Source organism: Pseudophryne corroboree, chromosome 11, assembly GCF_028390025.1.
Source record: "Pseudophryne corroboree isolate aPseCor3 chromosome 11, aPseCor3.hap2, whole genome shotgun sequence".
NCBI classification, from domain to species: Eukaryota; Metazoa; Chordata; class Amphibia; order Anura; family Myobatrachidae; genus Pseudophryne; species Pseudophryne corroboree.
Genome location: NC_086454.1, coordinates 343,981,852 through 344,009,794, shown reverse-complemented (window position 1 = coordinate 344,009,794; position 27,943 = coordinate 343,981,852). Strand labels below are relative to the sequence as shown.

Here is a 27,943-nt window from a genome sequence, read left to right as displayed (position 1 = left end):
CGCGGCCACCGCCTCCAGTGCCCGCATCATTCCCGAGCCAGAGCCAAGCAGCATGAGGGAGATTGTGCACATCCAGGCCGGCCAGTGCGGCAACCAGATCGGGGCCAAGGTAGGAGCCCTCCTCGGCACATCACTCCCGGGGGGGCATCCTGTTGCTGGGAGCTTTGTATGAGGCTGCAGGCACATACCAGTGCCCTCTGGTCTGCTATCCTGTGCCCCTTAATCTGTACTGCAGGCTCACATGGTATTGGGGTAGTGTATAGCTCCCATTGCAGTATAATGTGCAGGATAAGCATGCATTTATATATATTGTTACATGTATGTGCTGGTATAGTGCATAGTATTTGTGGAGTCACGCAGACCTGCCATGTGCCCTCTAAATGTAACATAACCTTGATCCATATCACCCCCCTCTTCTCCCAGCAGCCATTGGCTTCTCCCACCGGTCAGTGCATGGAGCCTCATCCAGATAGGTGCAGTATGGGCGGGCGGCGTTATACTGCGGAGTGGCCAGATGCGTCTGTGCCATGCCTGTGCCCCCAGACAGTGATCAGCTCCCGGGTGGGCGTAGTGGTAGCAGCTCAGTCCTGCAGAACCACGCCCATCACTGCAGCGCAGACACAAAGGGGCGAGGAGAATAATGCAGCAGCACAAGGGCGCAAGGCGTGGGGGTGGGGCAGGGTTACCACCTCATCCCATTAATTCTGGACACATATTAATTACACAGGTTCTGTGGCTGATTAAAACCAGGTGAAATGGAGTCTTGAAGTCCGCCAGCCGCAGAACCTGTGTAATTAATACGTGTCCGGAATTAAAGGGATGAGGTGGTATCCCTAGGGTGGGAGTCAAGGGGTACAGTGTAAGAGGAATGGATAGGATAGTGGTGCATACTGTACATTTTATACATACATCACCATCAGTGCTTAGACGTGGCAGTGAACGTGTTAATGCGGTTGTCTTCTCCATACAACGCTTTGTATTCATCGTGAACTGAACGGTGTATTTGTACGCGGGTGCCCAAGCTAGCATTTAACTCCTTTGCAGCCAGACAGAACAGAGACCTATTGTGTGCTGAGATTTCTGCCAGGGGACTTAAGCTAACTTAAAGCTGTTGAATTAATTACAGGCCTCGCTGTCAGTCAAGAGGTTAATTAAGGCGGCTATAAATACCAGGCGTTTATTACACGACGCTGGGGTGCCTCTCTGGCGGCGGAGAGGTTACGGTGTGCTCTCAGCAATGACTTCATTTCTTTTGATGGGGCTGGAGTGTGTAAAGCCTGTTTAATTAAAGGGATCTGCAAGCAGAGCCAGCACGGGAGGTGTGGTGACTGGCAGCCAGGCTGGGAGGGGATGTTATCCCTGTGATTCTGGTGTATTCTCCAGTAGATTAGGCTGAGGCTAATGAACAGACATCAGGTATCTGCAGGGAGACAGCTGCTTCGTGCACTCTCCTAAATCCAGCTTAGGCATCCTCTTTCCATATGCAAGAGATCACGTTATTAGGAGCCCCTCTCAGGCAGACCCTCCGTCACTGTTCCTTAGTCATTATTTAACCTGTGCACTGCCGCTTCCTGTATTGTTCATCTGCACCGTGCCACTCCCTCCCTGCACCAGCCGTCTCATTGCTTGTAGTGACCGGTGACATCATCAGGCGTTCATTTCATTATACTAGAGGACAAAGAATGGAGCCCTGGTAACTCGGGGTCTCACAAGTAACATTACGCGCTCTCAATACACTAAATGCATTTTCCACCGCTTTGGCGTTGCAATAAAATTAAAATATATTAAGTGAGTTTTTTAAGAAAGCACCATTATGGAAAATAATTGCCATGGGCAGAGAACCAGATTGTAAGTTGTCCAGGCTGGAAGAACATTTTATATAGATATCTTGGGTGACAGACACCACTTAGTGCGAGCAGACAGATGCTTTGATCACTCCCGCAGACATCTCATCAGCAGGTCCCCAGAGTATGAGACAGGCAATTCAGTAGCAGGTGTTTCGGTTGTCACGGGGGAAAGGGAGGATAGGATGGAGAAGCAGCTGGGACCACACATTACAATTATTACATTAATCATATAGTAGAGCAGGTTGCACACTGCGCTACAGGAGGCTGCAGATACAAAGGCTGTGCAAAATATGGAGAACATAAGGAAAAGGACGGCTGCTAGTGAGAAGCGGAACCGTATTTTGTACGTTGGTTGGTAGAGAACATTAAAGGAATAACTAACTGAAAATAACAAGCATTGCAAAATGAAAACATGTTTCATTGGATATCAGTCTCATAGGAAAACAAGTTATCATGTCTGGAAACTGCCATTCAAAAGTGTTTGATGTGCAAAGAAAATAAAGCAACTCACCATTTACATGGAAATAAGGCCTCGTGGTGAACTGATGCATGAAAGTCTGTGGTTACTATTTAATCAAAAGGCCTTATATTGGTGGTCATTCCGAGTTGATCGCTCGCTAGCAGTTTTTAGCAGCCGTGCAAACGCTATGCCGCCGCCCACTGGGAGTGTATTTTAGCTTGGCCGAAGTGCGAACGGTTCTATCACAGAGCGGCTACAAATTTATTTTGTGCAGTTTCAGAGTAGCTCAAAACCTAGTCAGCGCTTGCGATCACTTCAGACCATTCGGTTCCGGATTTGATGTCACAAACACGCCCTGTGTTTGGCTAGCCACGCCTGCGTTTTTCCGAACACTCCCTGAAAACGGTCAGTAACCACCCAGAATCGCCCACATCATGTCAATCACTCTGCGGCAGCCAGTGCGACTGAAATGCATCGCTAGACCCTGTGTTAAACTACATCGGTCGTTGTACTCGTACGTCGCACGTGCGCATTGTGCCGCATACGCAGAAGTGCCATTTTTTTGCCTGATCGCTGCGCTGCGAACAAATGCAGCTGACGATCAACTCGGAATGACCATCATAGTGTCAGGAGCAAGTCAGGCTAGAGGGTGCAAAATATGCTCTTAGGCCAGTGGTTCTCAAACTTTTTTAAATCACGGTGCCCTAGAGTATCAGAATTTTTTTCACGGCACCCCTAGGCTAAAAGTTTCCTATTGAGAAATTTAGAAAGAAATATTAAATGAAGTAAAATAAGAATTTACTTACCGATAATTCTATTTCTCATAGTCCGTAGTGGATGCTGGGGACTCCGTAAGGACCATGGGGAATAGCGGCTCCACAGGAGACTGGGCACATCTAAAGAAAGCTTTAGGACTATATGGTGTGCACTGGCTCCTCCCCCTATGGCCCTCCTCCAAGCCTCAGTTAGGATACTGTGCCCGGACGAGCGTACACAATAAGGAAGGATTTTGAATCCCGGGTAAGACTCATACCAGCCACACCAATCACACCGTATAACCTGTGATCTGAATCCAGTTAACAGCATGATAACAGAGGAGCCTCTGAAAGATGGCTCACAACAATAATAACCCGATTTTTGTAACAATAACTATGTACAAGTATTGTAGACAATCCGCACTTGGGATGGGCGCCCAGCATCCACTACGGACTATGAGAAATAGAATTATCGGTAAGTAAATTCTTATTTTCTCTAACGTCCTAAGTGGATGCTGGGGACTCCGTAAGGACCATGGGGATTATACCAAAGCTCCCAAACGGGCGGGAGAGTGCGGATGACTCTGCAGCACCAAATGAGAGAACTCCAGGTCCTCCTCAGCCAGGATATCAATTTTGTAGAATTTTACAAACGTATTTGCTCCTGACCAAGTAGCTGCTCGGCAAAGTTGTAAAGCCGAGACCCCTCGGGCAGCCGCCCAAGATGAGCCCACCTTCCTTGTGGAGTGGGCATTACAGATTTTTGGCTGTGGCAGGCCTGCCACAGAATGTGCAAGCTGAATTGTACTACAAATCCAACGAGCAATAGTCTGCTTAGAAGCAGGAGCACCCAGCTTGTTGGGTGCATACAGGATAAACAGCGAGTCAGATTTCCTGACTCCAGCCCTCCTGGAAACATATATTTTCAGGGCCCTGACAACGTCTAGCAACTTGGAGTCCTCCAAGTCCCTAGTAGCCGCAGGCACCACAAATAGGTTGGTTCAGGTGAAACGCTGAAACCACCTTAGGGAGAAACTGAGGACGAGTCCTCAATTCTGCCCTGTCCGAATGGAACATCAGATAAGGGCTTTTTCAGGATAAAGCCGCCAATTCTGACACGCGCCTGGCCCAGGCCAGGGCCAACAGCATGACCACTTTCCATGTGAGATATTTTAACTCCACAGATTTAAGTGGTTCAAACCAATGTGACTTTTGGAACCCAAAACTACATTGAGATCCCAAAGTGCCACTGGAGGCACAAAAGGAGGCTGTATATGCAGTACCCCTTTTACAAACGTCTGAACTTCAGGGACTGAAGCTAGTTCTTTTTGGAAGAAAATTGACAGGGCCGAAATTTGAACCTTAATGGACCCCAATTTCAGGCCCATAGACACTCCTGTTTGCAGGAAATGTAGGAATCGACCCAGTTGAATTTCCACCGTCGGGCCTTACTGGCCTCGCACCACGCAACATATTTTCGCCAATTGCGGTGATAATGTTTTTGCGGTTACATCCTTCCTGGCTTTGATCAGAATAGGGATGACTTCATCCGGAATGCCTTTTTTCCTTCAGGATCCGGCGTTCAACCGCCATGCCGTCAAACGCAGCCGCGGTAAGTCTTGGGACAGACAGGGTCCTTGCTGGAGCAGGTCCCTTCTTAGAGGTAGAGGCCACGGATCCTCCGTGAGCATCTCTTGAAGTTCCGGTTACCAAATCCTTCTTGGCCAATCCGGAGCCACGAATATAGTGCTTACTCCTCTCCATCTTATCAATCTCAGTACCTTGGGTATGAGATGCAGAGGAGGGAACACATACCCTGACTGGTACACCCACGGTGTTACCAGAGCGTCTACAGCTATTGCCTGAGGGTCCCTGGACCTGGCGCAATACCTGTCGAGTTTTTCCCAACGGTTTATAATCATGTGGAAGACTTCTGGGTGAAGTCCCCACTCTCCCGGGTGGAGGTCGTGCTGAGGAAGTCTGCTTCCCAGTTGTCCACTCCCGGAATGAACACTGCTGACAGTGCTATCACATGATTTTCCGCCCAGCGAAGAATCCTTGCAGCTTCTGCCATTGTCCTGCTTCTTGTGCCACCCTGTCTGTTTACGTGGGTGACTGCCGTGATGTTGTCCGACTGGATCAACACCGGCTGACCTTGAAGCAGAGGTCTTGCTAAGCTTAGAGCATTGTAAATGTCCCTTAGCTTCAGGATATTTATGTGAAGTGATGTCTCCAAGCTTGACCATAAGTCCTGGATATTCCTTCCCTGTGTGACTGCTCCCCAGCCTCGCAGGCTGGCATCCGTGGTTACCAGGACCCAGTCCTGAATGCCGAATCTGCGGCCCTCTAGAAGATGAGCACTCTGCAACCACCACAGGAGGGACACCCTTGTCCTTGGTGACAGGGTTATCCGCTGATGCTTCTGAAGATGCGACCCGGACCATTTGTCCAGCAGGTCCCACTGGAAAGTTCTTGCGTGGAATCTGCCGAATGGGATTGCTTCGTAGGAAGCCACCCCATTACCCAGAACCCTTGTGCATTGATGCACTGAGACTTGGCTCGGTTTTAGGAGGTTCCTGACTAGCTCGGATAACTCCCTGGCTTTCTCCTCCGGGAGAAACACCTTTTTCTGGACTGTGTCCAGGATCATCCCTAGGAACAGAAGACAAGTCGTCGGAACCAGCTGCGATTTTGGAATATTGAGAGTCCAACCGTGCTGCAGCAACACTACCTGAGATAGTGCTACACCGACCTCCAACTGTTCCCCGGATCTTACCCTTATCAGGGAATTGTCCAAGTAAGGGATAACTAAAATTCCCTTCCTTTGAAGGAATATCATCATTTCGGCCATTACCTTGGTAAAGACCCGGGGTGCCGTGGACCATCCATACGGCAGCGTCTGAACTGATAGTGACAGTTCTGTACCATAAACCTGAGGTACCCTTGGTGAGAAGGGTAAATTTTGACATGAAGGTAAGCATCCTTGATGTCCCGAGACATCATGTAGTCCCCTTCTTCCAGGTTCGCAATCACTGCTCTGAGTGACTCAATCTTGAATTTGAACCTCTGTATGTAAGTGTTCAAAGATTTTAGATTTAGAATCGGTCTCACCGAGCCGTCCGGCTTCGGTACCACAACAGTGTGGAATAATACCCCGTTCCCTGTTGCAGGAGGGGTATCTTGAATATCACCTGCTGGGAATACAGCTTGTGAATGGCTTCCAAAACTGTCTCCCTGTCAGAAGGAGACATCGGTAAAGCCGACTTTAGGAAACGGCGAGGGGGAGACGTCTCGAATTCTAATTTGTACCCCTGAGATATCACCTGAAGGATCCAGGGGTCTACTTGCGAGTGAGCCCACTGCGCGCTGAAATTCATTGAGATGGGCCCCCCACCGTGCCTGATTCTGTTTGTAAAGCCCCAGCGTATACTGAGGGCTTGGCAGAGGCGGGAGAGGGTTTCTGTTCCTGGGAACTGGCTGATTTCTGCAGCCTTTTTCCTCTCCCTCTGTCACGGGGCAGAAATGAGGAACCTTTTGCCCGCTTATCCACGAAAAGACTGCGCCTGATAATACGGCGTCTTCTCATGTTGAGAAGCGACCTGGGGTACAAACGTGGATTTCCCAGCTGTTGCCGTGGCCACCAGGTCTGAAAGACCGACCCCAAATAACTCCTCCCCTTAATAAGGCAATACTTCCAAATGCCGTTTGGAATACGCATCACCTGACCACTGACGTGTCCATAACCCTCTACTGGTAGAAATGGACAACGCACTTAGACTTGATGCCAGTCGGCAAATATTCCGCTGTGCATCACGCATATATAGAAATGCATCTTTCAAATGCTCTATAGGCAAAAATATACTGTCCCTATCTAGGGTATCAATATTTTCAGTCAGGGAATTCGACCACGCCAACCCAGCACTGCACATCCAGGCTGAGGCGATTGTGGTCGCAGTATAACACCAGTATGTGTGTAAATACATTTTAGGATACCCTCCTGCTTTCTATCAGCAGGATCCTTAAGGGCGGCCATCTCAGGAGAGGATAGAGCCCTTACAAGCGTGTGAGCGCTTTATCCACCCTTCTCGTTCGGGCACAGAGATCTAACTGAGGCTTGGAGGAGGGTCATAGGGGGAGGAGCCAGTGCACACCAGATAGTCCTAAAGCTTTCTTTAGATGTGCCCAGTCTCCTGCGGAGCCGCTATTCCCCATGGTCCTTACGGAGTCCCCAGCATCCACTTAGGACGTTAGAGAAATTGTGTTTGTGTCGTCCTTAGGTCCAGTTGTGTGGTGAGGGACAGGATTTGCTTCTGTTTGTCCACATATTTGATGATTGGCAGCCGCCAGTGCTGGTTTTGCCTATTACATTGACCATAAATAATTTGAATTGGTCTTGGAACACAATCGAAGGCCCCCTTACAAGTGTCCCGAAGCCCCCCCCACCCCAGGGTGCCACAGCACACAGTTTGAGAACCACTGCCTTAAACCATCGATGACATCAGTACTGGCTGCTGTACAAGAGCTCATACATAAATTGATATCAAAATTGATATTGCATGGGTAATGCAAAATTGGTTTTGTGATATATAGATAATGCATATTGCTGACCTTACTGTCTAATCATGAATGTACAGAATATCAGCCATGCTCACTATGGGGGTCATTCTGACCCGATCGCACGCTACTGTTTATCGCAGCGGTGTGATCGGGTCAGAACTGCGCATGCGCCGGCGTATGCCAGACGGCCGAAGGCTGTCTGGCTGCTACGATCGCCTCTGCCTGATTGACAGGCAGAGGCAGTCTCTGGGTGGGGGGCGGAACGGCGGGGGGTGGGGGGCGGGGGTTTGGCCGCCGTTTCGTGGGTGCGGTCCGGCCAACACAGGCGTGGCCGGACCGACAGGGGGGTGGGCCGCAGCGGCTGCGTGACGTCACAGCGGCTGCGGGCCAGGGAGCGATGAGTAGGTACCGGCCAGCACGCTAAAGCTGCGCTGGTTGGGAGCTACTCTTGAAGTGCAAAGCCATCGCCGCTGTTCGATGCCTTTGCACTTCTGGGGGGAGGGGGGGGCACTGACATGCGGGGCGGGATAGCCCTGTGCTGGACGTCCCCCCCTAAATTTAGCACAGCTACGATCATCTTGGAATGACCCCCTATGTCACATAAGCTCGGTGACTAACAACACATTACAGCTGCTGCTAACATAATGGGAATTCTCCAGCAGCCCTATATAACACAGTGCTAATGTATGCTATTCCTCACTGCAATTCCACTTCCTTTCATCTTTCTGCTCTGTCATAGTCTTCCCTCCTCCTCATTACCCCACCCTCCCTCCCTCGCCCCGCTGGGTGTTGCCAGCAATATGGCCTGATCTCCTGCTTTGTTGCTTTAGCGGTGATTCCCTAGCTCTCTCCCTGCAGGGAATGTGTATGGAGAAGGCAGGAATCGGGTTAGGAATGGCGCAAGCTGTGCTATCATAGTAATGGCAAGAATTCAGTACTACGGACAGCTCCATTTACAATCACACTTATATACAGTGCAGGTGATATTGGGGGTCATTCCGAGTTGATCGCTCGCTAGCTACTTTTTGTAGCCGTGCAAACGTATAGTCGCCGCCTAAAGGGGAGTGTATTTTCACTTTGCAAATGTGCGATCGCCTGTCTAGCCGAGCGGGACGAAAAAGTTTTTTGCAGTTTCTGAGTAGGTCTGAACTTACTCAGCCCTTGCGATCACTTCAGCCTGTCCGGTGCCGGAATTGACGTCAGACACCCGCCCTGCAAACGCTTGGACAGGGCCGTCTTTTCATATGGGCTCAATGGGCACTTGCCCAAGGGCCCCAGGAATATAAGGGCCCTATGCTTATAGCTGAGGGTCCCCTCTTTCCTGGGGTACCAGATTTTTTTAAATCGGCCCTGGGGAACCGGAGATATCCGACTTCAAAGCAGTGGTCTCCATCCAAGCCTGTTAATTGCTCTTCCCAGCCAGATATCTCGGGTTCTGTCTGACTTAGAAATTTTCTGAGGGTATACTCCAAAAGCTGGGACTCTCCCCTTTTAGTCGACACTGGTAGCTTGTCTGCTATGACCAGAACCAGAGATATCAGCCTTCAAGCAGCTGGTCCCTGGCCCACACGCCTGATATGCAGTTTTATATTTTCGTTGATGGATTGCTCTGGCTTCTGAACTCTAATCCCCTAGTCCCCAGTACCTCCTGAAAGGTGGGACTCTTTAGTGTTTATTTCCATTAAAGCTTAGAAATCTATTTTCAGGAACTTGAGATATCTGCAGTCAAACAAGCTGCCCTCGCACCTTAAAATGATGAATATTAAGCCCACTCCACCCCTACCCTGTGTATTAAACCACCCCTACCACATGGAACTCATGTACCAGGTACCCTTCATTCAGCCCAATGCCCCATATACAGTTTAGTGTACTCCCTCCCGCTCCATCTGTGCAGTAAAGGAGTAATTAGCTAAAGGTCCCACATGCTGAGCGGATGATAGAACACCCCGTACCGCCCACGGGACATCAAAGATCCCGCTGATAGCACCCCAACCCCTTCCGCTGGAGGATGGGCAGGGGGCACAGTGCATCAAGGCCATCTTTTCGTATGGGCTCAATGGGCCCTTGCCCAAAGGCCCAAGGAGTATAAGGACCCTAGGCCGATAGCTTAAGGTCCACTTTTTACAGGGGTACCAGATTCTTGAAAACTAGCACTGGGGAACCAGAGATATCCAACTTCAAAGAAGTGGTCCCCATCCGAGCCTGTTAATTGCTCTTCCTAGACAGATATCTCGGGTTCTGTCTAGTGATGAGCGCCTGAAATTTTTCGGGTTTTGTGTTTTGGTTTTGGGTTCGGTTCCGCGGCCGTGTTTTGGGTTCGACCGCGTTTTGGCAAAACCTCACCGAATTTTTTTTGTCGGATTCGGGTGTGTTTTGGATTCGGGTGTTTTTTTCAAAAAACCCTAAAAAACAGCTTAAATCATAGAATTTGGGGGTCATTTTGATCCCATATTATTATTAACCTCAAAAACCATAATTTCCACTCATTTTCAGTCTATTCTGAATACCTCACACCTCACAATATTATTTTTAGTCCTAAAATTTGCACCGAGGTCGCTGGATGACCAAGCTAAGCGACCCTAGTGGCCGACACAAACACCTGGCCCATCTAGGAGTGGCACTGCAGTGTCACGCAGGATGTCCCTTCCAAAAAACCCTCCCCAAACAGCACATGACGCAAAGAAAAAAAGAGGCGCAATGAGGTAGCTGTGTGAGTAAGATTAGCGACCCTAGTGGCCGACACAAACACCGGGCCCATCTAGGAGTGGCACTGCAGTGTCACGTAGGATGTCCCTTCCAAAAAACCCTCCCCAAACAGCACATGACGCAAAGAAAAAAAGAGGCGCAATGAGGTAGCTGTGTGAGTAAGATTAGCGACCGTAGTGGCCGACACAAACACCGGGCCCATTTAGGAGTGGCACTGCAGTGTCACGCAGGATGGCCCTTCCAAAAAACCCTCCCCAAACAGCACATGACGCAAAGAAAAAAAGAGGCGCAATGAGGTAGCTGACTGTGTGAGTAAGATAAGCGACCCTACTGGCCGACACAAACACCGGGCCCATTTAGGAGTGGCACTGCAGTGTCACGCAGGATGTCCCTTCCAAAAAACCCTCCCCAAACAGCACATGACGCAAAGAAAAATAAAAGAAAAAAGAGGTGCAAGATGGAATTGTCCTTGGGCCCTCCCACCCACCCTTATGTTGTATAAACAAAACAGGACATGCACACTTTAACCAACCCATCATTTCAGTGACAGGGTCTGCCACACGACTGTGACTGATATGACGGGTTGGTTTGGACCCCCCCCAAAAAAGAAGCAATTAATCTCTCCTTGCACAAACTAGCTCTACAGAGGCAAGATGTCCACCTCATCATCATCCTCCGATATATCACCGTGTACATCCCCCTCCTCACAGATTATCAATTCGTCCCCACCGGAATCCACCATCTCAGCTCCCTGTGTACTTTGTGGAGGCAATTGCTGCTGGTCAATGTCTCCGCGGAGGAATTGATTATAATTCATTTTAATGAACATCATCTTCTCCACATTTTCTGGATGTAACCTCGTACGCCGATTGCTGACAAGGTGAGCGGCGGCACTAAACACTCTTTCGGAGTACACACTTGTGGGAGGGCAACTTAGGTAGAATAAAGCCAGTTTGTGCAAGGGCCTCCAAATTGCCTCTTTTTCCTGCCAGTATAAGTATGGACTGTGTGACGTGCCTACTTGGATGCGGTCACTCATATAATCCTCCACCATTCTTTCAATGGGGAGAGAATCATATGCAGTGACAGTAGACGACATGTCCGTAATCGTTGTCAGGTCCTTCAGTCCGGACCAGATGTCAGCATCAGCAGTCGCTCCAGACTGCCCTGCATCACCGCCAGCGGGTGGGCTCGGAATTCTGAGCCTTTTCCTCGCACCCCCAGTTGTGGGAGAATGTGAAGGAGGAGATGTTGACAGGTCGCGTTCCGCTTGACTTGACAATTTTCTCACCAGCAGGTCTTTCAACCCCAGCAGACTTGTGTCTGCCGGAAAGAGAGATCCAAGGTAGGCTTTAAATCTAGGATCGAGCATGGTGGCCAAAATGTAGTGCTCTGATTTCAACAGATTGACCACCCGTGAATCCTTGTTAAGCGAATTAAGGGCTCCATCCACAAGTCCCACATGCCTAGCGGAATCGCTCCGTGTTAGCTCCTCCTTCAATGTCTCCAGCTTCTTCTGCAAAAGCCTGATGAGGGGAATGACCTGACTCAGGCTGGCAGTGTCTGAACTGACTTCACGTGTGGCAAGTTCAAAGGGCAGCAGAACCTTGCACAACGTTGAAATCATTCTCCACTGCGCTTGAGACAGGTGCATTCCACCTCCTATATCGTGCTCAATTGTATAGGCTTGAATGGCCTTTTGCTGCTCCTCCAACCTCTGAAGCATATAGAGGGTTGAATTCCACCTCGTTACCACTTCTTGCTTCAGATGATGGCAGGGCAGGTTCAGTAGTTTTTGGTGGTGCTCCAGTCTTCTGTACGTGGTGCCTGTACGCCGAAAGTGTCCCGCAATTCTTCTGGCCACCGACAGCATCTCTTGCACGCCCCTGTCGTTTTTTAAATAATTCTGCACCACCAAATTCAAGGTATGTGCAAAACATGGGACGTGCTGGAATTTGCCCATATTTAATGCACACACAATATTGCTGGCGTTGTCCGATGCCACAAATCCACAGGAGAGTCCAATTGGGGTAAGCCATTCCGCGATGATCTTCCTCAGTTGCCGTAAGAGGTTTTCAGCTGTGTGCGTATTCTGGAAAGCGGTGATACAAAGCGTAGCCTGCCTAGGAAAGAGTTGGCGTTTGCGAGATGCTGCTACTGGTGCCGCCGCTGCTGTTCTTGCGGCGGGAGTCCATACATCTACCCAGTGGGCTGTCACAGTCATATAGTCCTGACCCTGCCCTGCTCCACTTGTCCACATGTCCGTGGTTAAGTGGACATTGGGTACAACTGCATTTTTTAGGACACTGGTGACTCTTTTTCTGAGGTCTGTGTACATTTTCGGTATCGCCTGCCTAGAGAAATGGAACCTAGATGGTATTTGGTACCGGGGACACAGTACCTCCAACAAGTCTCTAGTTGGCTCTGCAGTAATGATGGATACCGGAACCACGTTTCTCACCACCCAGGATGCCAAGGCCTCAGTTATCCGCTTTGCAGTAGGATGACTGCTGTGATATTTCATCTTCCTCGCAAAGGACTGTTGGACAGTCAATTGCTTGGTGGAAGTAGTAAAAGTGGTCTTACGACTTCCCCTCTGGGATGACCATCGACTCCCAGCAGCAACAACAGCAGCGCCAGCAGCAGTAGGCGTTACACGCAAGGATGCATCGGAGGAATCCCAGGCAGGAGAGGAATCATCAGAATTGCCAGTGACATGGCCTGCAGGACTATTGGCATTCCTGGGGAAGGAGGAAATTGACACTGAGGGAGTTGGTGGGGTGGTTTGCGTGAGCTTGGTTACAAGAGGAAGGGATTTACTGGTCAGTGGACTGCTTCCGCTGTCACCCAATGTTTTTGAACTTGTCACTGACTTATTATGAATGCGCTGCAGGTGACGTATAAGGGAGGATGTTCCGAGGTGGTTAACGTCCTTACCCCTACTTATTACAGCTTGACAAAGGGAACACACGGCTTGACACCTGTTGTCCGCATTTCTGTTGAAATACCTCCACACCGAAGAGCTGATTTTTTTGGTATTTTCACCAGGCATGTCAACGGCCATATTCCTCCCACGGACAACAGGTGTCTCCCCGGGTGCCTGACTTAAACAAACCACCTCACCATCAGAATCCTCCTGGTCAATTTCCTCCCCAGCGCCAGCAACACCCATATCCTCCTCATCCTGGTGTACTTCAACACTGACATCTTCAATCTGACTATCAGGAACTGGACTGCGGGTGCTCCTTCCAGCACTTGCAGGGGGCGTGCAAATGGTGGAAGGCGCATGCTCTTCACGTCCAGTGTTGGGAAGGTCAGGCATCGCAACCGACACAATTGGACTCTCCTTGTGGATTTGGGATTTCGAAGAACGCACAGTTCTTTGCGGTGCTACTGCTTTTGCCAGCTTGAGTCTTTTCATTTTTCTAGCGAGAGGCTGAGTGCCTCCATCCTCATGTGAAGCTGAACCACTAGCCATGAACATAGGCCAGGGCCTCAGCCGTTCCTTGCCACTCCGTGTGGTAAATGGCATATTGGCAAGTTTACGCTTCTCCTCCGACAATTTTATTTTAGGTTTTGGAGTCCTTTTTTTACTGATATTTGGTGTTTTGGATTTGACATGCTCTGTACTATGACATTGGGCATCGGCCTTGGCAGACGACGTTGCTGGCATTTCATCGTCTTGGCCATGACTAGTGGCAGCAGCTTCAGCACGAGGTGGAAGTGGATCTTGATCTTTCCCTAATTTTGGAACCTCAACATTTTTGTTCTCCATATTTTAATAGGCACAACTAAAAGGCACCTCAGGTAAACAATGGAGATGGATGGATACTAGTATACAATTATGGACGGACTGCCGAGTGCCGACACAGAGGTAGCTACAGCCGTGGACTACCGTACTGTACTGTGTCTGCTGCTAATATAGACTGGTTGATAAAGAGATGTAGTAGTATGTATGTATAAAGAAGAAAGAAAAAAAAACCACGGGTAGGTGGTATACAATTATGGACGGACTGCCGAGTGCCGACACAGAGGTAGCTACAGCCGTGAACTACCGTACTGTACTGTGTCTGCTGCTAATATAGACTGGTTGATAAAGAGATGTAGTAGTATGTATGTATAAAGAAGAAAGAAAAAAAAACCACGGGTAGGTGGTATACAATTATGGACGGACTGCCGAGTGCCGACACAGAGGTAGCTACAGCCGTGGACTACCGTACTGTACTGTGTCTGCTGCTAATATAGACTGGTTGATAAAGAGATGTAGTAGTATGTATGTATAAAGAAGAAAGAAAAAAAAAACACGGGTAGGTGGTATACAATTATGGACGGACTGCCGAGTGCCGACACAGAGGTAGCTACAGCCGTGAACTACCGTACTGTACTGTGTCTGCTGCTAATATAGACTGGTTGATAAAGAGATGTAGTAGTATGTATGTATAAAGAAGAAAGAAAAAAAAAACACGGGTAGGTGGTATACAATTATGGACGGACTGCCGAGTGCCGACACAGAGGTAGCTACAGCCGTGGACTACCGTACTGTACTGTGTCTGCTGCTAATATAGACTGGTTGATAAAGAGATGTAGTAGTATGTATGTATAAAGAAGAAAGAAAAAAAAACACGGGTAGGTGGTATACAATTATGGACGGACTGCCGAGTGCCGACACAGAGGTAGCTACAGCCGTGGACTACCGTACTGTACTGTGTCTGCTGCTAATATAGACTGGTTGATAAAGAGATGTAGTAGTATGTATGTATAAAGAAGAAAGAAAAAAAAACCTCGGGTAGGTGGTATACAATTATGGACGGACTGCCGAGTGCCGACACAGAGGTAGCTACAGCCGTGAACTACCGTACTGTACTGTGTCTGCTGCTAATATAGACTGGTTGATAAAGAGATGTAGTAGTATGTATGTATAAAGAAGAAAGAAAAAAAAAACCACGGGTAGGTGGTATACAATTATGGATGGACTGCCGAGTGCCGACACAGAGGTAGCTACAGCCGTGAACTACCGTACTGTGTCTGCTGCGACTGGATGATAAATAATGATATAAAAAATATATATATATCACTACTGCAGCCGGACAGGTATATATTATATAATGACGGACCTGCTGGACACTGTCTGTCAGCAGAATGAGTTTTTTATAGAATAAAAAAAAAAACACCACACAAGTGAAGTCACACGACGAATGTTTAACTTTTTCAGGCAATCACAATATAGTATACTACTAACTATACTGGTGGTCAGTGTGGTCAGGTCACTGGTCAGTCACACTGGCAGTGGCACTCCTGCAGCAAAAGTGTGCACTGTTTAATTTTAATATAATATGTACTCCTGGCTCCTGCTATAACCTATAACTGGCACTGCAGTGCTCCCCAGTCTCCCCCACAATTATAAGCTGTGTGAGCTGAGCACAGTCAGATATATATACATAGATGATGCAGCACACTGGGCTGAGCAGTGCACACAGATATGGTATGTGACTGAGTCACTGTGTGTATCGTTTTTTTCAGGCAGAGAACGGATATATTAAATAAAACAAAACTGCACTGTCTGGTGGTCACTGTGGTCAGTCACTAGTAAACTCTGCACTCTCTACACTTCTACAGTACTCCTAAGCTCCAGTAAATCAGGTCAATCTCTCTCTCTCTCTCTCTCTTCTAATCTAAATGGAGAGGACGCCAGCCACGTCCTCTCCCTATCAATCTCAATGCACGTGTGAAAATGGCGGCGACGCGCGGCTCCTTATATAGAATCCGAGTCTCGCGAGAATCCGACAGCGTCATGATGACGTTCGGGCGCGCTCGGGTTAACCGAGCAAGGCGGGAGGATCCGAGTCTGCTCGGACCCGTGAAAAAAACCATGAAGTTCGGGCGGGTTCGGATTCAGAGAAACCGAACCCGCTCATCTCTAGTTCTGTCTGACTTTTTTCTGAGGGTATATTCCAAAAGCTGGGACTCTCCCCTTTCCGAGGACACTGGCAGCTTGTCTGCTATGCCCAGAACCAGAGATATCAGCCTTCCAGCAGCGGGTCCCTGCTCCAGCTCCACACGCCTGATATTCAGTTTTATATATTTGTTGGTGGATTGCTCTGGCACCTGATCTCTGATCCCCAAGTCCCCAGTGTTTCCTGAAAGGTGGAACTCTCTAGTTATTATCCCATTGAAACCTAAGAGATCTATTTCCAGGAACTTGAGATATCTGCAGTAAAGCAAGCTGCCCTCCCACCAGAAAATGATAAATATTAAGCCCACTCCACTATCCACCCCTCCCATACATATTAAACACCCCCTACCACCCTGGAATTTATGAACCAAGATTCAACCCAATGCTCCCTTCTACAGTTTAGTGTTCTCCCTCCCACCCCATCTCCCACCATCTGCGCAGTAAAGGAGTAATTAGTAGAAATTACTGCTCCAGGTCCTACATGCTGAACGGAAGATAAAACGCCCCTTACTGCCTGTGGGCCATCAAAGCTGCAGCTAATAGCACCCCCAACCCAAACTACTGGCAGATGGGTAGGGGCCAAAGTGCATTGCTTTGCCCACACTGCTGTTAAGACGGCCTTGTAGTGCATTGCTAAGCCCAGGGGCCTACACTGCTGTTAAGACGGCCCTGCGCTTGGACACGCCTGCGTTTTCCCTACCACTCCCAGAAAACGGTCAGTTGACACCCATAAACGCCTTTTTCCTGGCAATCTCCTTGCGAACGGCTGTGCGAATGGAATCGTCGCTAGAAGCATTGCATAGCAACGATGCTGTTTGTGCCCGTACGATGCGCGTGTGCATTGCGGTGCATACGCATGCGCAGTAGTAACCTGATCGATGCGCTGCGAAAATTGGCAGCTTGCGATCAACTGTGAATGACCCCCATAGGGCATTGCTTTGTTTAAAGTGCAGAATTGGGCAACTTGTGGAACTGTCATGGAACTACAAGTCCCAGCAAATGCTAACTATGTGGGTAGTACTGGTATCGCAGCGTGAGAATGTTGTGCTTACAATCCAGCAAGAGTGTGTTAGATAACTGGGTATATTTCTTTTCTGATTACACTGAGTCAGATACCATTGGGAAGTCTTATACTAGACATGTGCAGGTTGTATAATGTAGACAGTAAATAAAACTACTGCTTGGGAAACTGGGGCTAAATCATACAGACCCAAACCATTGTTCCAGTGACTGATTTATTCACTGTAGTAAGTTATGGTCTGTTAGCTTCTGTGACGTGGATTTCCCACAGTAAGATCGGTGGAGTATATTTATGTTACTTACAGTAGATAATGGGGGTCATTCCGAGTTGATCGTAGCTGTGCTACCCGATCATCTTCCCTGACATGCGGGGGGACGCCCAGCACAGGGCTAGTCCGCCCCGCATGTCAGTGCCGGCCCTCCCCACAGAAGTGCAAAGGCGTCGCACAGCGGTGATGCCTTTGCACTTCAAGAGTAGCTCCTGGCCAGCGCAGCTTTAGCGTGCTGGCCGGTAGCTATTCATCACTCCCCGGCCCGCAGCAATTGCATGTGACGTCACGCAGCCGCTGCGGCCCACCCTCGTTCGGTCCGGCCATGCCTGCGCTAGCCAGACCGCGCCCACGAAACAGCGGCCAAATGCCGCCGTTCCACCCTCTCCTGCTCAGCGACCGCCTCTGCCTGTCAATCAGGCAGAGGCGATCGCAGCCCTGCTACGGCCTTCGGCCGTCTGGCATGCGCCGGCGCACTATGGCGCATACACAGTAGGGACCCGTTCGCTCGGCTGCGATAAAATGCAGTGAGCGAACGAGTCAGAATGACCCCCAATATTAGTTGCAGTATGTGTAAAGCTTCTAAATGAATAAAAACCTGCTCACTGCTTTTCCTTTAGAGGATAATCCAGTTCTAACCCGCTGCTGAAACACTCAAGCTCCATGTTATTATGAACAGTTTATTATATAGCGCAGCATGTTCCGTTGCGTTTTACAATTGGAAACAGTGATAGAACAAACTGGGTAATAACAGACAGTCATAGAGGTAGGAAGATTCTGGTGTCTATCACATGACCGCCAGCTTCCCCTGCACGCAAGCTTACACTCTATAGGAAAATAGGCATTGATATACAAGGAAAGGTGCTACCTATTGTATAATGGTCCTGCCAGATTGCAGAGGCTCTTGGTGGGCTGTATGATATGGTCACTCAGTGATGTTGGCCTGGGGTCAGGAGGATGGGAAAGTGATAAAAGACAAAATATGTGATGTTATGTGTGGACCACTGACGTTTCTATAATGGGTGCAGTGTGTGCTGTGCACACGGGCCCCTAAGTCCAGAGGGGGCCCACTCCGCACACACTGCACCCATTTTTTTTAATACTCACCCCTCCGGAATCCCGCACCGACATCACCAGCGCTGTTAAAACCCTGTGAAAATGGCGCAGCGGCCATTTTCACGGAGTTCTGCGCGTGCACAGTAGAGAAATCTCTGGGAAAATGGCCACCGCACCACGTTCCTGGAGATCTGCGCATGCGCGGTAGAGTCTGAGCCCTCTAGTGCTCAGACTCTACAGCGCTCCTGCAGAGAGGAGGGGGCCCGTACGGGGGAGGCAGCACACGGACCTCCTCCTCTTTTAAAGCGCCCCTGGTGTGGACTGTACAGAGGGATGTACTTGAGTAGGAAAGCTTATGAAGGTTATTTGGGCGGTTCTGGAATGTGATACGCTTGCCTGAAGAGGTGAGTTTTCAGTGAATGCTTCAAGGTTTGGAGACTAGAGGAAAGTCTTATTGTGCGTGGGAGGGCATTCCACAGAGTGGGTGCAGCAAGTCCTGAATGCTATATCCATACCATACTGCCTCTACATTTCTAAGTCACAGGGACTTCTACACGCTGCAGCTGGGAGAATAGATGGTTTAGAGCAGGCCTGGCCAACCGGTGGCTCTCCAGCTGTTGAGAAACTACAAATCCCAGCATGCCCTGCCACAGTATTACTTTTAGGCCATGCTAAATCTGCAGCAGGGCATGCTGGGATGTGTAGTTTCACAACATCTGGAGAGCCACAGGTTGGCCAGGCCTGGAGTAGAGCAACTCAGGGAACCAGTTACTTAGAGCAGTGCGGGTTTTGGAATAAGAGCCCCAATGGTTTCTCATTAAAACTTCACTCACCCCTTCGTCCGCCCTTCACCGCACACCTATAACGCCATCCCTCAGTGTATTCTGCCCTGCGTTGTGACTGTTCAGTGCACTCTCACATTTCTGTCTGTTTTCTCCATAGTTTTGGGAAGTGATCAGCGATGAACATGGCATTGACCCTACTGGAAACTATGTTGGCGACTCGGACCTGCAGCTGGAGAGGATTAGTGTATATTACAATGAGGCTTCCTGTAAGTTCCCAGGACTTTGTCATGATTCATCTGAGTGGCTTTCTGTTCCCCTTATTTGGGGCAAATGCTTTCAGCCTGACGGGTTAGGTCATGGATTCCCAGTGCAAGCAATTATTGCCACTGTCTGATAGGAGGAGTGTGGGCACCAAGGGGTAAATTTACTAAGATGTGACTTCTAGTTAAGATGGGATGTTGCCCATAGCAACCAATCAGATTCCAAGTATTATCTTCTAGAAGGTGCTAGATAAATGAGAAGTAGAATCTGATTGGTTGCTACGGGCAATGGGGGGTCATTCCGAGTTGTTCGCTCGCAAGCTGCTTTTAGCAGCTTTACACACGCTAAGCCGCCGCCTACTGGGAGTGAATCTTAGCTTCTTAAAATTGCGAGCGAAAGATTCGCAATATAGCGAAAAGACATCTCTGTGCAGTTTCTGAGTAACTCGAGACTTACTCGGCATCTGCGATCAGTTCAGTGCTTGTCGTTCCTGGTTTGACGTCATAAACACACCCAGCGTTCGCCCAGACACTCCTCCGTTTCTCCAGCCACTCCCGCGTTTTTCCCAGAAACGGTAGCGTTTTTTCGCACACACCCATAAAACGGCCAGTTTCCGCCCAGAAACACCCACTTCCTGTCAATCACATTACGATCACCAGAACGAAGAAAAAACCGTGAGTAAAATTCCTAACTGCATAGCAAATTTACTTGGCGCAGTCGCAGTGCGGACATTGCGCATGTGCACTAAGCGGAAAATCGCTGCGATGTGAAAAAATTTACCGAGCGAACAACTCGGAATGACCCCCAATATCCCATCTTAAATAGAACTCCCATCTTAGTAAATTTACCCCCAGGAGTGTTCCTTACTGAATACAGAGTAGATTCTACCCACTTACTAAAAGAAGATATTATTTTGCAGGATGAGGTTAGCAACATGAGGTAAAGGATTGGAGGTGAGGAGGGTCCTCACCTGCGGGAGGGTGATCAGATTTCTCTGTCCACAAAAGAAAACCTGATAAATCCGATAACAGGGTCCCAGGGATCGTGTCTCATCTTATAATTGTCATAGGCTGCGTGTTGTGCCTTCAGGTTGAATTTTTGCAATAAAGAACATTTCAAGCAATATAAATAAAATATAAACCCACAAGTGATGATGATATCCCCTCACCCATAGTCACTTTAGCCATTACACCAGAGCCAGCGGTATGTCAGCCAGCAGAGAGTGACGTTGGAATAAGTGAAGAAGCCGTATTATAGAGTTGGCAGGTTTGGCTTTGAAGCGATTTCCTTCTGGGGCAGCGTCGAAGACCCTGAAGTGTTGACTCGTGGAAATGCTGTAGACCAGGCATGTCCAAACTGCGGCCCTCCAGCTGTTGTGAAACTACATATCCCAGCATGCCCTGGCACAGTTTTGCTAAAAGAATGCTAAAGCTGTGTCAGGGCATGCTGGGATGTGTAGTTTCTCAACAGCTGGAGGGCCGCAGTTTGGACATCCCTGCTGTAGACTGAGAAGTAGTTGCAGCTGTGGAAAGTCAGGAGCAGCGTGGGCTGAATACACAGCGGATTGTTACTGAGGGGGTAATTCCAAGTTGATCGCAGCAGGAATTTGGTTAGCAGTTGGGCAAAACCATGTGCACTGCAGGGGAGGCAGATATAACATGTGCAGAGAGAGTTAGATTTGGGTGTGGTGTGTTCAATCTGCAATCTAAATTGCAGTGTAAAAATAAAGCAGCCAGTATTTACCCTGCACAGAAACAAAATACCCACCCAAATCTAACTCTCTCTGCACATGTTATATCTGCCTCCCCTGCAGTGCACATGGTTTTGCCCAACTGCTAAAAAATTTCCTGCTGCGATCAACTTGGAATTACCCCCTGAATACAGCAACAGACACCAGTGGAATCACGTGTGATGGGTTGTACATGTTGTTGAATCTTGTTTCACTCACAACCTATTCTCTCTATTCCAGCACACAAGTACGTACCTCGAGCCATCTTAGTGGATCTGGAGCCGGGGACAATGGACAGTGTCCGCTCCGGAGCCTTTGGACATCTTTTCAGACCAGATAACTTCATTTTTGGTATAAAGTTTATATTTTGCACTTGTTTGTTGTAGGCAAATTGCAGCGAAGACACGATAAAGGGATGCAGTCAATTTACCTGCAGTCAAAATGCCCACAGCCATTGACCGACGGTCAAAATCCCGACATGGTCAAAATCCCGACATTTAAACTACCGACAAGATCATAATACTGACATTTAAAATATCGACAGGTCAAAAAGTCGACACTAGTTTTTCATGATTTTTTTTTTTTACTGAATCAGACTTGTTCATACCTTACCATCCCAGTGGATATGGAGGGGGAATATAATAGTGGACGCTCGCCATGCGAGGGGACGCGGTACACTTAGACGGTGTCCATGTCGACCTATGTCAACATACACACCAAAAAAACAATGAAAAATCGCTTGTCGACTTTTTGACTTGTCAACATTTTAAATGTCGGTATTTAGACCTTGTCTGTATTTTAAATGTCGGTATTTTGACCATGGGGGTGATTCCGAGTTGTTCGCTGGCTAGCAGATTTTAGCAGCATTGCACACGCTAGGCCGCCGCCCTCTGGGAGTGTATCTTAGCATAGCAGAATTGCGAACGAAAGATTTGCAGAATTGCGAATAGAAAATTCTTAGAAGTTTCTGAATAGCTCCAGACTTACTCACAGATTGCGATCAGCTCAGGCCGTTTAGTTCCTGGTTTGACGTCACAAACACGCCCTGCGTTCGGCCAGCCACTCCCCCGTTTCTCCAGACACTCCCGTGTTTTTTCCTGGCACGCCTGCGTTTTTCCGCACACTCCCAGAAAACGGACAGTTTCCGCCCAGAAACACCCACTTCCTGTCAATCACACTCCGATCACTTCAACGATGAAAAATCTTCGTTCGGACGTGAGTAAATCTACTAAGTTTTGTGCTAAAATACTAACCGCATGCGCGCTGCGTACCATGCGCATGCGCATTTTTGCCTTTATCGCTCCGTTGCGAAAATCGGCAACGAGCGAACAACTCGGAATGACCCCCCATGTCGGGATTTTGACCGTCGGTCAGTTGATGTGGGGATTTTTGATTGTAGGTATTTCATACTGATCCCATGATAAATTGTATTAAGGTTTAATGGAGTTCCTATGTTGCATGTGCGTTTAGATTTGCAGCAGTATGCCAAGTGTCTGTGGACCTGATTCAGAGAAGGTGGCAAAAAACCCATCGGCTGCATCCGTGTATGCAGCAGCTGTGCGAAAATATGGTAATGCCGCAGGAGACATCTGATCTGCTGCTGAGTAAACATCAGTGCGGGTAATTCACGCTGCAGGGCCAGTGATGCTGCGTGCAAGGACTCAGCCACTGGCATCAGCTCGCCCAGAAAACGGGACCAACGTGCCACCCTTTTCTTGTAGTGATAGACGTCGCAGCCCTTTTCCCCGCTCCCAAATGGACGCAACCTGTTCGCCATGCTGCGGCTTGAAGGGCTTTGTGACCGAGAGGAAGCCAGTGTAGGGGAAAGGGTGGAAAAGGTTCTCTCTTTCATCAGTACTTGCCATATTACATATACGCCATAGACTGAGAGTAGTATATATTATCATAGGTCCAGGCTATAACATGTCATAGTGTACAACAGGGCTGGCCAAACCGGTCCTCGAGATCTACCAACAGTTCATGTTTTCCAGGCCTCCTGGAGATCTGTAGAATTGTCAGTTAGGAATGAATGCAGCACATCTTAATTAGTAATGACTACACCTGTGCACCAGCTAGGTGGTCTGGAAAATGTGAACCGTTGGTAGATCTCGAGGACTGGTTTGGCCAGCCCTGGTGTACAACATACTGCAACAAGATATGGCAGCATATAGTACCAGTCAGAGGTAAGGTAAAATACAAGATGCTGTGTCAGGCCTGACGTTCCGTCACATATGTATCAGTGTCATGTCATCTGTGCAGGGTTTATATGGCTAGGCAGTCATGTTACACATACATTTCAGATGAATGAAAAGTTCTCTAAGCTCTGGTTTTCCTGCTGTTTCCCGGAGGTGAGTGAGACGCCTGCGAGGTGTAATTGCTGCAATGCTCTGCACACAATGTTCTGCCGTCCTTCCCCTTCACATTTTACTAGCATCGCAACCGAGCCAGATCCTTAGATTTGTAGAACTTGTCCAAGTTAGTGACAAACTCATGTTGTGTTCTAAATACCCAGCAATTCGGGTATACCGCTGCCTCAACGTCACTGGCCATACATCTACTGAGTTGCAGCAAGAAAATGGTGTCTGCATTGTGTTTGTTATGGCCGTCTGGTTCAATGGACTTTGTTCTTGGCATGGCATTTGGATCAAAAGATCCCTTGGGGGTATTTACTCAGCGGTAGGCTGTGTTTAAAGTTTGACAGAAGCTGATTGGTTGGAACTTTTTCATTCGCCACTTTATCTCTCTCCAAGTCTTAATATATCTCCCCCACAAAATTAATCAAAAGGAGTGAAGAACCCTAAGAAGTGAATGGAAGACACCCGTAACATCCTAGGTCCATAGTCAGGTCAGGACCATTGTGCATTTCAATGGCAACTTCAGGTCAGATAGACGTTGGAGCTCCTTGATCTATTAGGCATTGTCTTGAATACAGAACAGATATCACAATTCACATTCTGTCCACTCCTGCGCTGTGCTAATGTTCTCATCACAGTTCAGGCATCTCTTCAAATAAATTAAAATATAGATCATTTCAGTAGTAACTATGGGGGTCATTGGCCGCCGTTTTGTGGGCGCGGTCCGGCCAACGCAGGCGTGGCTGGGCTGTGTAGCGGCAGGCCGCAGCGGCTGCGTGACGTCACACGCATCTACTGTGTGACCCGGGCAGCGACGAGTAGCTCCCGGCCAGCACTCAAAAGCTGCGCTAGCCGGGAGCTACTCCTGAAGTGCAAAAGCATCACCGCTGTGCGATGCTTTTGTACTTCTGCGGGGGGGTCGGCCTGAAATGCAGGGCGGACTAGCCCTGTGCTGGGCGTCCCCCCGCATGTCAGTGTGCCTGATCGTAGCCCTGCAAAATTTTGCAGGGCTACGATCAGGTCTGAATTAGGCCCTATGGACGTTATTCAGCTTCACTTACAATTTTGAAAATCACAAATCGGCCAATTATCGTCAGAGCCGCAATGCGATCGCAGGCCCATCAAGGCGCGATCGCATAGCGATGGCCAGGAAGTGTCCGTTTGTGGGAGGTTACGTGGCGTTTGTGAGGAGTGGTTGGAAAAACGCAGGCGGGTCTTGGCTGTTTTTGGGGTGTGCATCTTATGTCCGTTGCAACTTGGCGCAGGTGCAACTGAATTTGTCATTATTCTGAGTAGTTCTGGGTCATCCGCCACTGTTGATGGTGCTCGATTTCTGTGTATGTGACTGCATATGCAGAGTTGTAAACGCATCAGTGGGCGGCTCTTCATGTGCATTTTTTAGCAGAAGCGGGATTGAGAAAATTGCTCTTTCTGTCTCAGTAACGATCCAAACTGAATGAGGTCCAAAGTTATTAAAAAAAAAACTTTGTCAAAGTCTCCATAATTTTTTGTTTTAAACCCAATTGACTTGCAAATTAATGTTAAACGGAATGATGCTAATGAAAATCTTTTATGTACTCATGGAACCAGTAATTTCCGGGAAATGAGGTTTCATATTTGGTTACTTGTGTCCCAAGGTTTCAGTTAATCCAGAGTCTCAGAGCATTTAGGTGCAACGTGAATCACTCCTGGATTTGGTGCACTCAGACCGTAGTTGTGCTACTTATTGTTGTAGTTACTGACATCCATAAATCCATGCATACGGGTGAGGGTGGCATGGTGTCCTAGATGCATGCACTGTATATGGGTGAATATATACACTTGCATTCAACTTTGCCTTGCCCGATGATTGCTTAGACAAGCATAGGCGTGCGCAGACACTGACAGGCGGGTGCCGCTCCGGACTTCCCTCCCTCCACGGCATTATAGTGTTCTCTCACCTCCTCTGTCCTGGATATAGACTGCTTACCTGGGCCGCCCAGGTGAGCAGTCTATGGGCCGCCCAGGTGAGCAGTCTATGGGCCGCCCAGGTGAGCAGTCTATATCCAGGACAGGGGAGGTGAGAGAACACTATAATGCCGTGGAGGGGGGGGAAGTCCGGAGCGGCACCCGCCTGTCAGTGTCTGCGCACGTCTATGTAGACAAGGCTTAGCCAACATGTCGCTCTGCAACTGTTATGAAACTACAAATCCCAGTATGCCCCACCACAGTTTTGCCATTGGGGAATGCTAAAACTGTAGTAGACAACGCTGAAATGTGTAGTTTCAGAACAGCCGGAAAGTCACAAGTTGACCAGGCCTGGTCTAGACTCTTCCACTCAGCTGGGTTCAATCAATGAATGGCAAAGGTACATATTGAAGCGGAAAAAACATTACTGTGGCTTTATCATTCTCATCTGAACCCTTCTCACTTGTTTCTCCCTCGCACAGGACAAAGTGGTGCCGGCAACAACTGGGCGAAGGGTCACTACACCGAAGGGGCTGAACTGGTGGACTCCGTGTTGGATGTGGTGAGGAAGGAATGTGAAAACTGCGACTGTCTACAAGGCTTCCAGCTCACACATTCTCTTGGCGGGGGGACCGGATCTGGCATGGGCACCTTACTCATCAGTAAGGTCAGGGAGGAGTATCCTGACCGTATCATGAACACTTTTAGCGTAGTCCCCTCCCCAAAGGTATCCGACACAGTAGTTGAACCGTACAACGCAACGTTGTCTATCCATCAATTGGTGGAAAACACAGATGAGACCTACTGCATTGACAATGAAGCTTTATATGACATCTGCTTCCGCACCCTCAAACTAGCCACTCCAACATACGGAGACCTCAACCATCTAGTCAGTGCCACAATGAGTGGGGTGACCACTTCTCTTAGGTTCCCCGGACAACTCAATGCTGACCTGCGCAAACTGGCAGTCAACATGGTCCCCTTCCCTCGTCTTCATTTCTTCATGCCAGGCTTTGCCCCCTTGACTGCCCGTGGCAGCCAGCAGTACAGGGCGCTGACTGTACCTGAACTCACTCAACAGATGTTTGACGCCAAGAACATGATGGCAGCCTGCGATCCCCGCCACGGGCGCTATCTGACAGTGGCCACCGTCTTCCGCGGGCGCATGTCAATGAAGGAGGTGGACGAGCAGATGCTGGCCATCCAGAGCAAGAACAGCAGCTACTTTGTGGAATGGATCCCCAACAATGTGAAGGTCGCCGTCTGTGACATCCCGCCCCGTGGTCTCAAGATGTCCTCCACCTTTATAGGCAACAGCACGGCCATCCAAGAGCTGTTTAAACGCATCTCCGAGCAGTTCACTGCCATGTTCCGACGCAAGGCTTTCTTGCACTGGTACACGGGAGAGGGCATGGACGAAATGGAATTCACAGAGGCTGAGAGCAACATGAACGACCTGGTATCTGAGTACCAACAGTATCAGGATGCAACCGCCGAGGAAGAGGGTGAGATGTACGAAGACGACGAAGAGGAGTCAGAAGCTCAGGGGAAGTAAGGAAGCCAACCCCAGGACCAGTAATGTCAGATAGGGCCCCCCAAGGTTTAGGAATCCCACTCATACTGCATCATTTGTCGCTTCTGATTTAGGATTATAATGAACCTGTACCCTCCATCCCCCTTATTTATTTAGCTCTCCGCTGCCAAAGGAACCTGCAGAATTTGATGCGCATCATTGCTGGTGCAACCAACGGAGCCCTCTGCTGAAGAATGCCTGTAAAGCATTGTGCATGGTGAACCTCACCTCTAAGGCTACTGCAGCAGGGAATAGTGATAAGGACACCGGGCGTGGGGAAAAGGGTGTAGATCAGGGAAGGGCAAATAAAGAGTTTTGGCTGAAAAATAATCGAGGTTTGAAGTCTTAGATACAGTCCGGCAGTGGAACAGGAACAGCTAAAGGGAAGTGTACGTGTGCTGGTGAACTACAACTATGGTAATATGGGGTTGCCAGTGGGGTAAGACGTCACAGACTGGCCCACCCAAGAAGACGAAATTGTCATGTAAATTCTAGCAGCAGAGACCCAGGTTATATCTGTGTCTTCTCATCGTTCCCTCGTCCTGTCTGATTTTTTTTTTTTTGTAATTTTCTTTTATGTGCACTTATTTTTTATGTTGGTTTTATTGGATTATTTATTTTTAAATACCGAATAAACTTCCTGCTGTCCAACATGTGAGCGTGAGGGTTTG

The 27,943-nt window shown here is 48.7% G+C and overlaps 1 protein-coding gene across 1 annotated transcript; it reads left to right on the top strand.

The window, feature by feature from the left end:
- On the top strand, positions 1–27,925 carry TUBB3 (tubulin beta 3 class III). Its single transcript, XM_063945937.1, has 4 exons — positions 1–109; positions 19,566–19,674; positions 21,639–21,749; positions 26,182–27,925. The coding sequence occupies exons 1-4, from the start codon at positions 53–55 to the stop codon at positions 27,252–27,254; spliced, it is 1,350 nt and encodes a 449-aa protein (XP_063802007.1). The 5' UTR covers positions 1–52; the 3' UTR covers positions 27,255–27,925.
- The last annotated feature ends 18 nt before the right edge of the window (positions 27,926–27,943 follow it).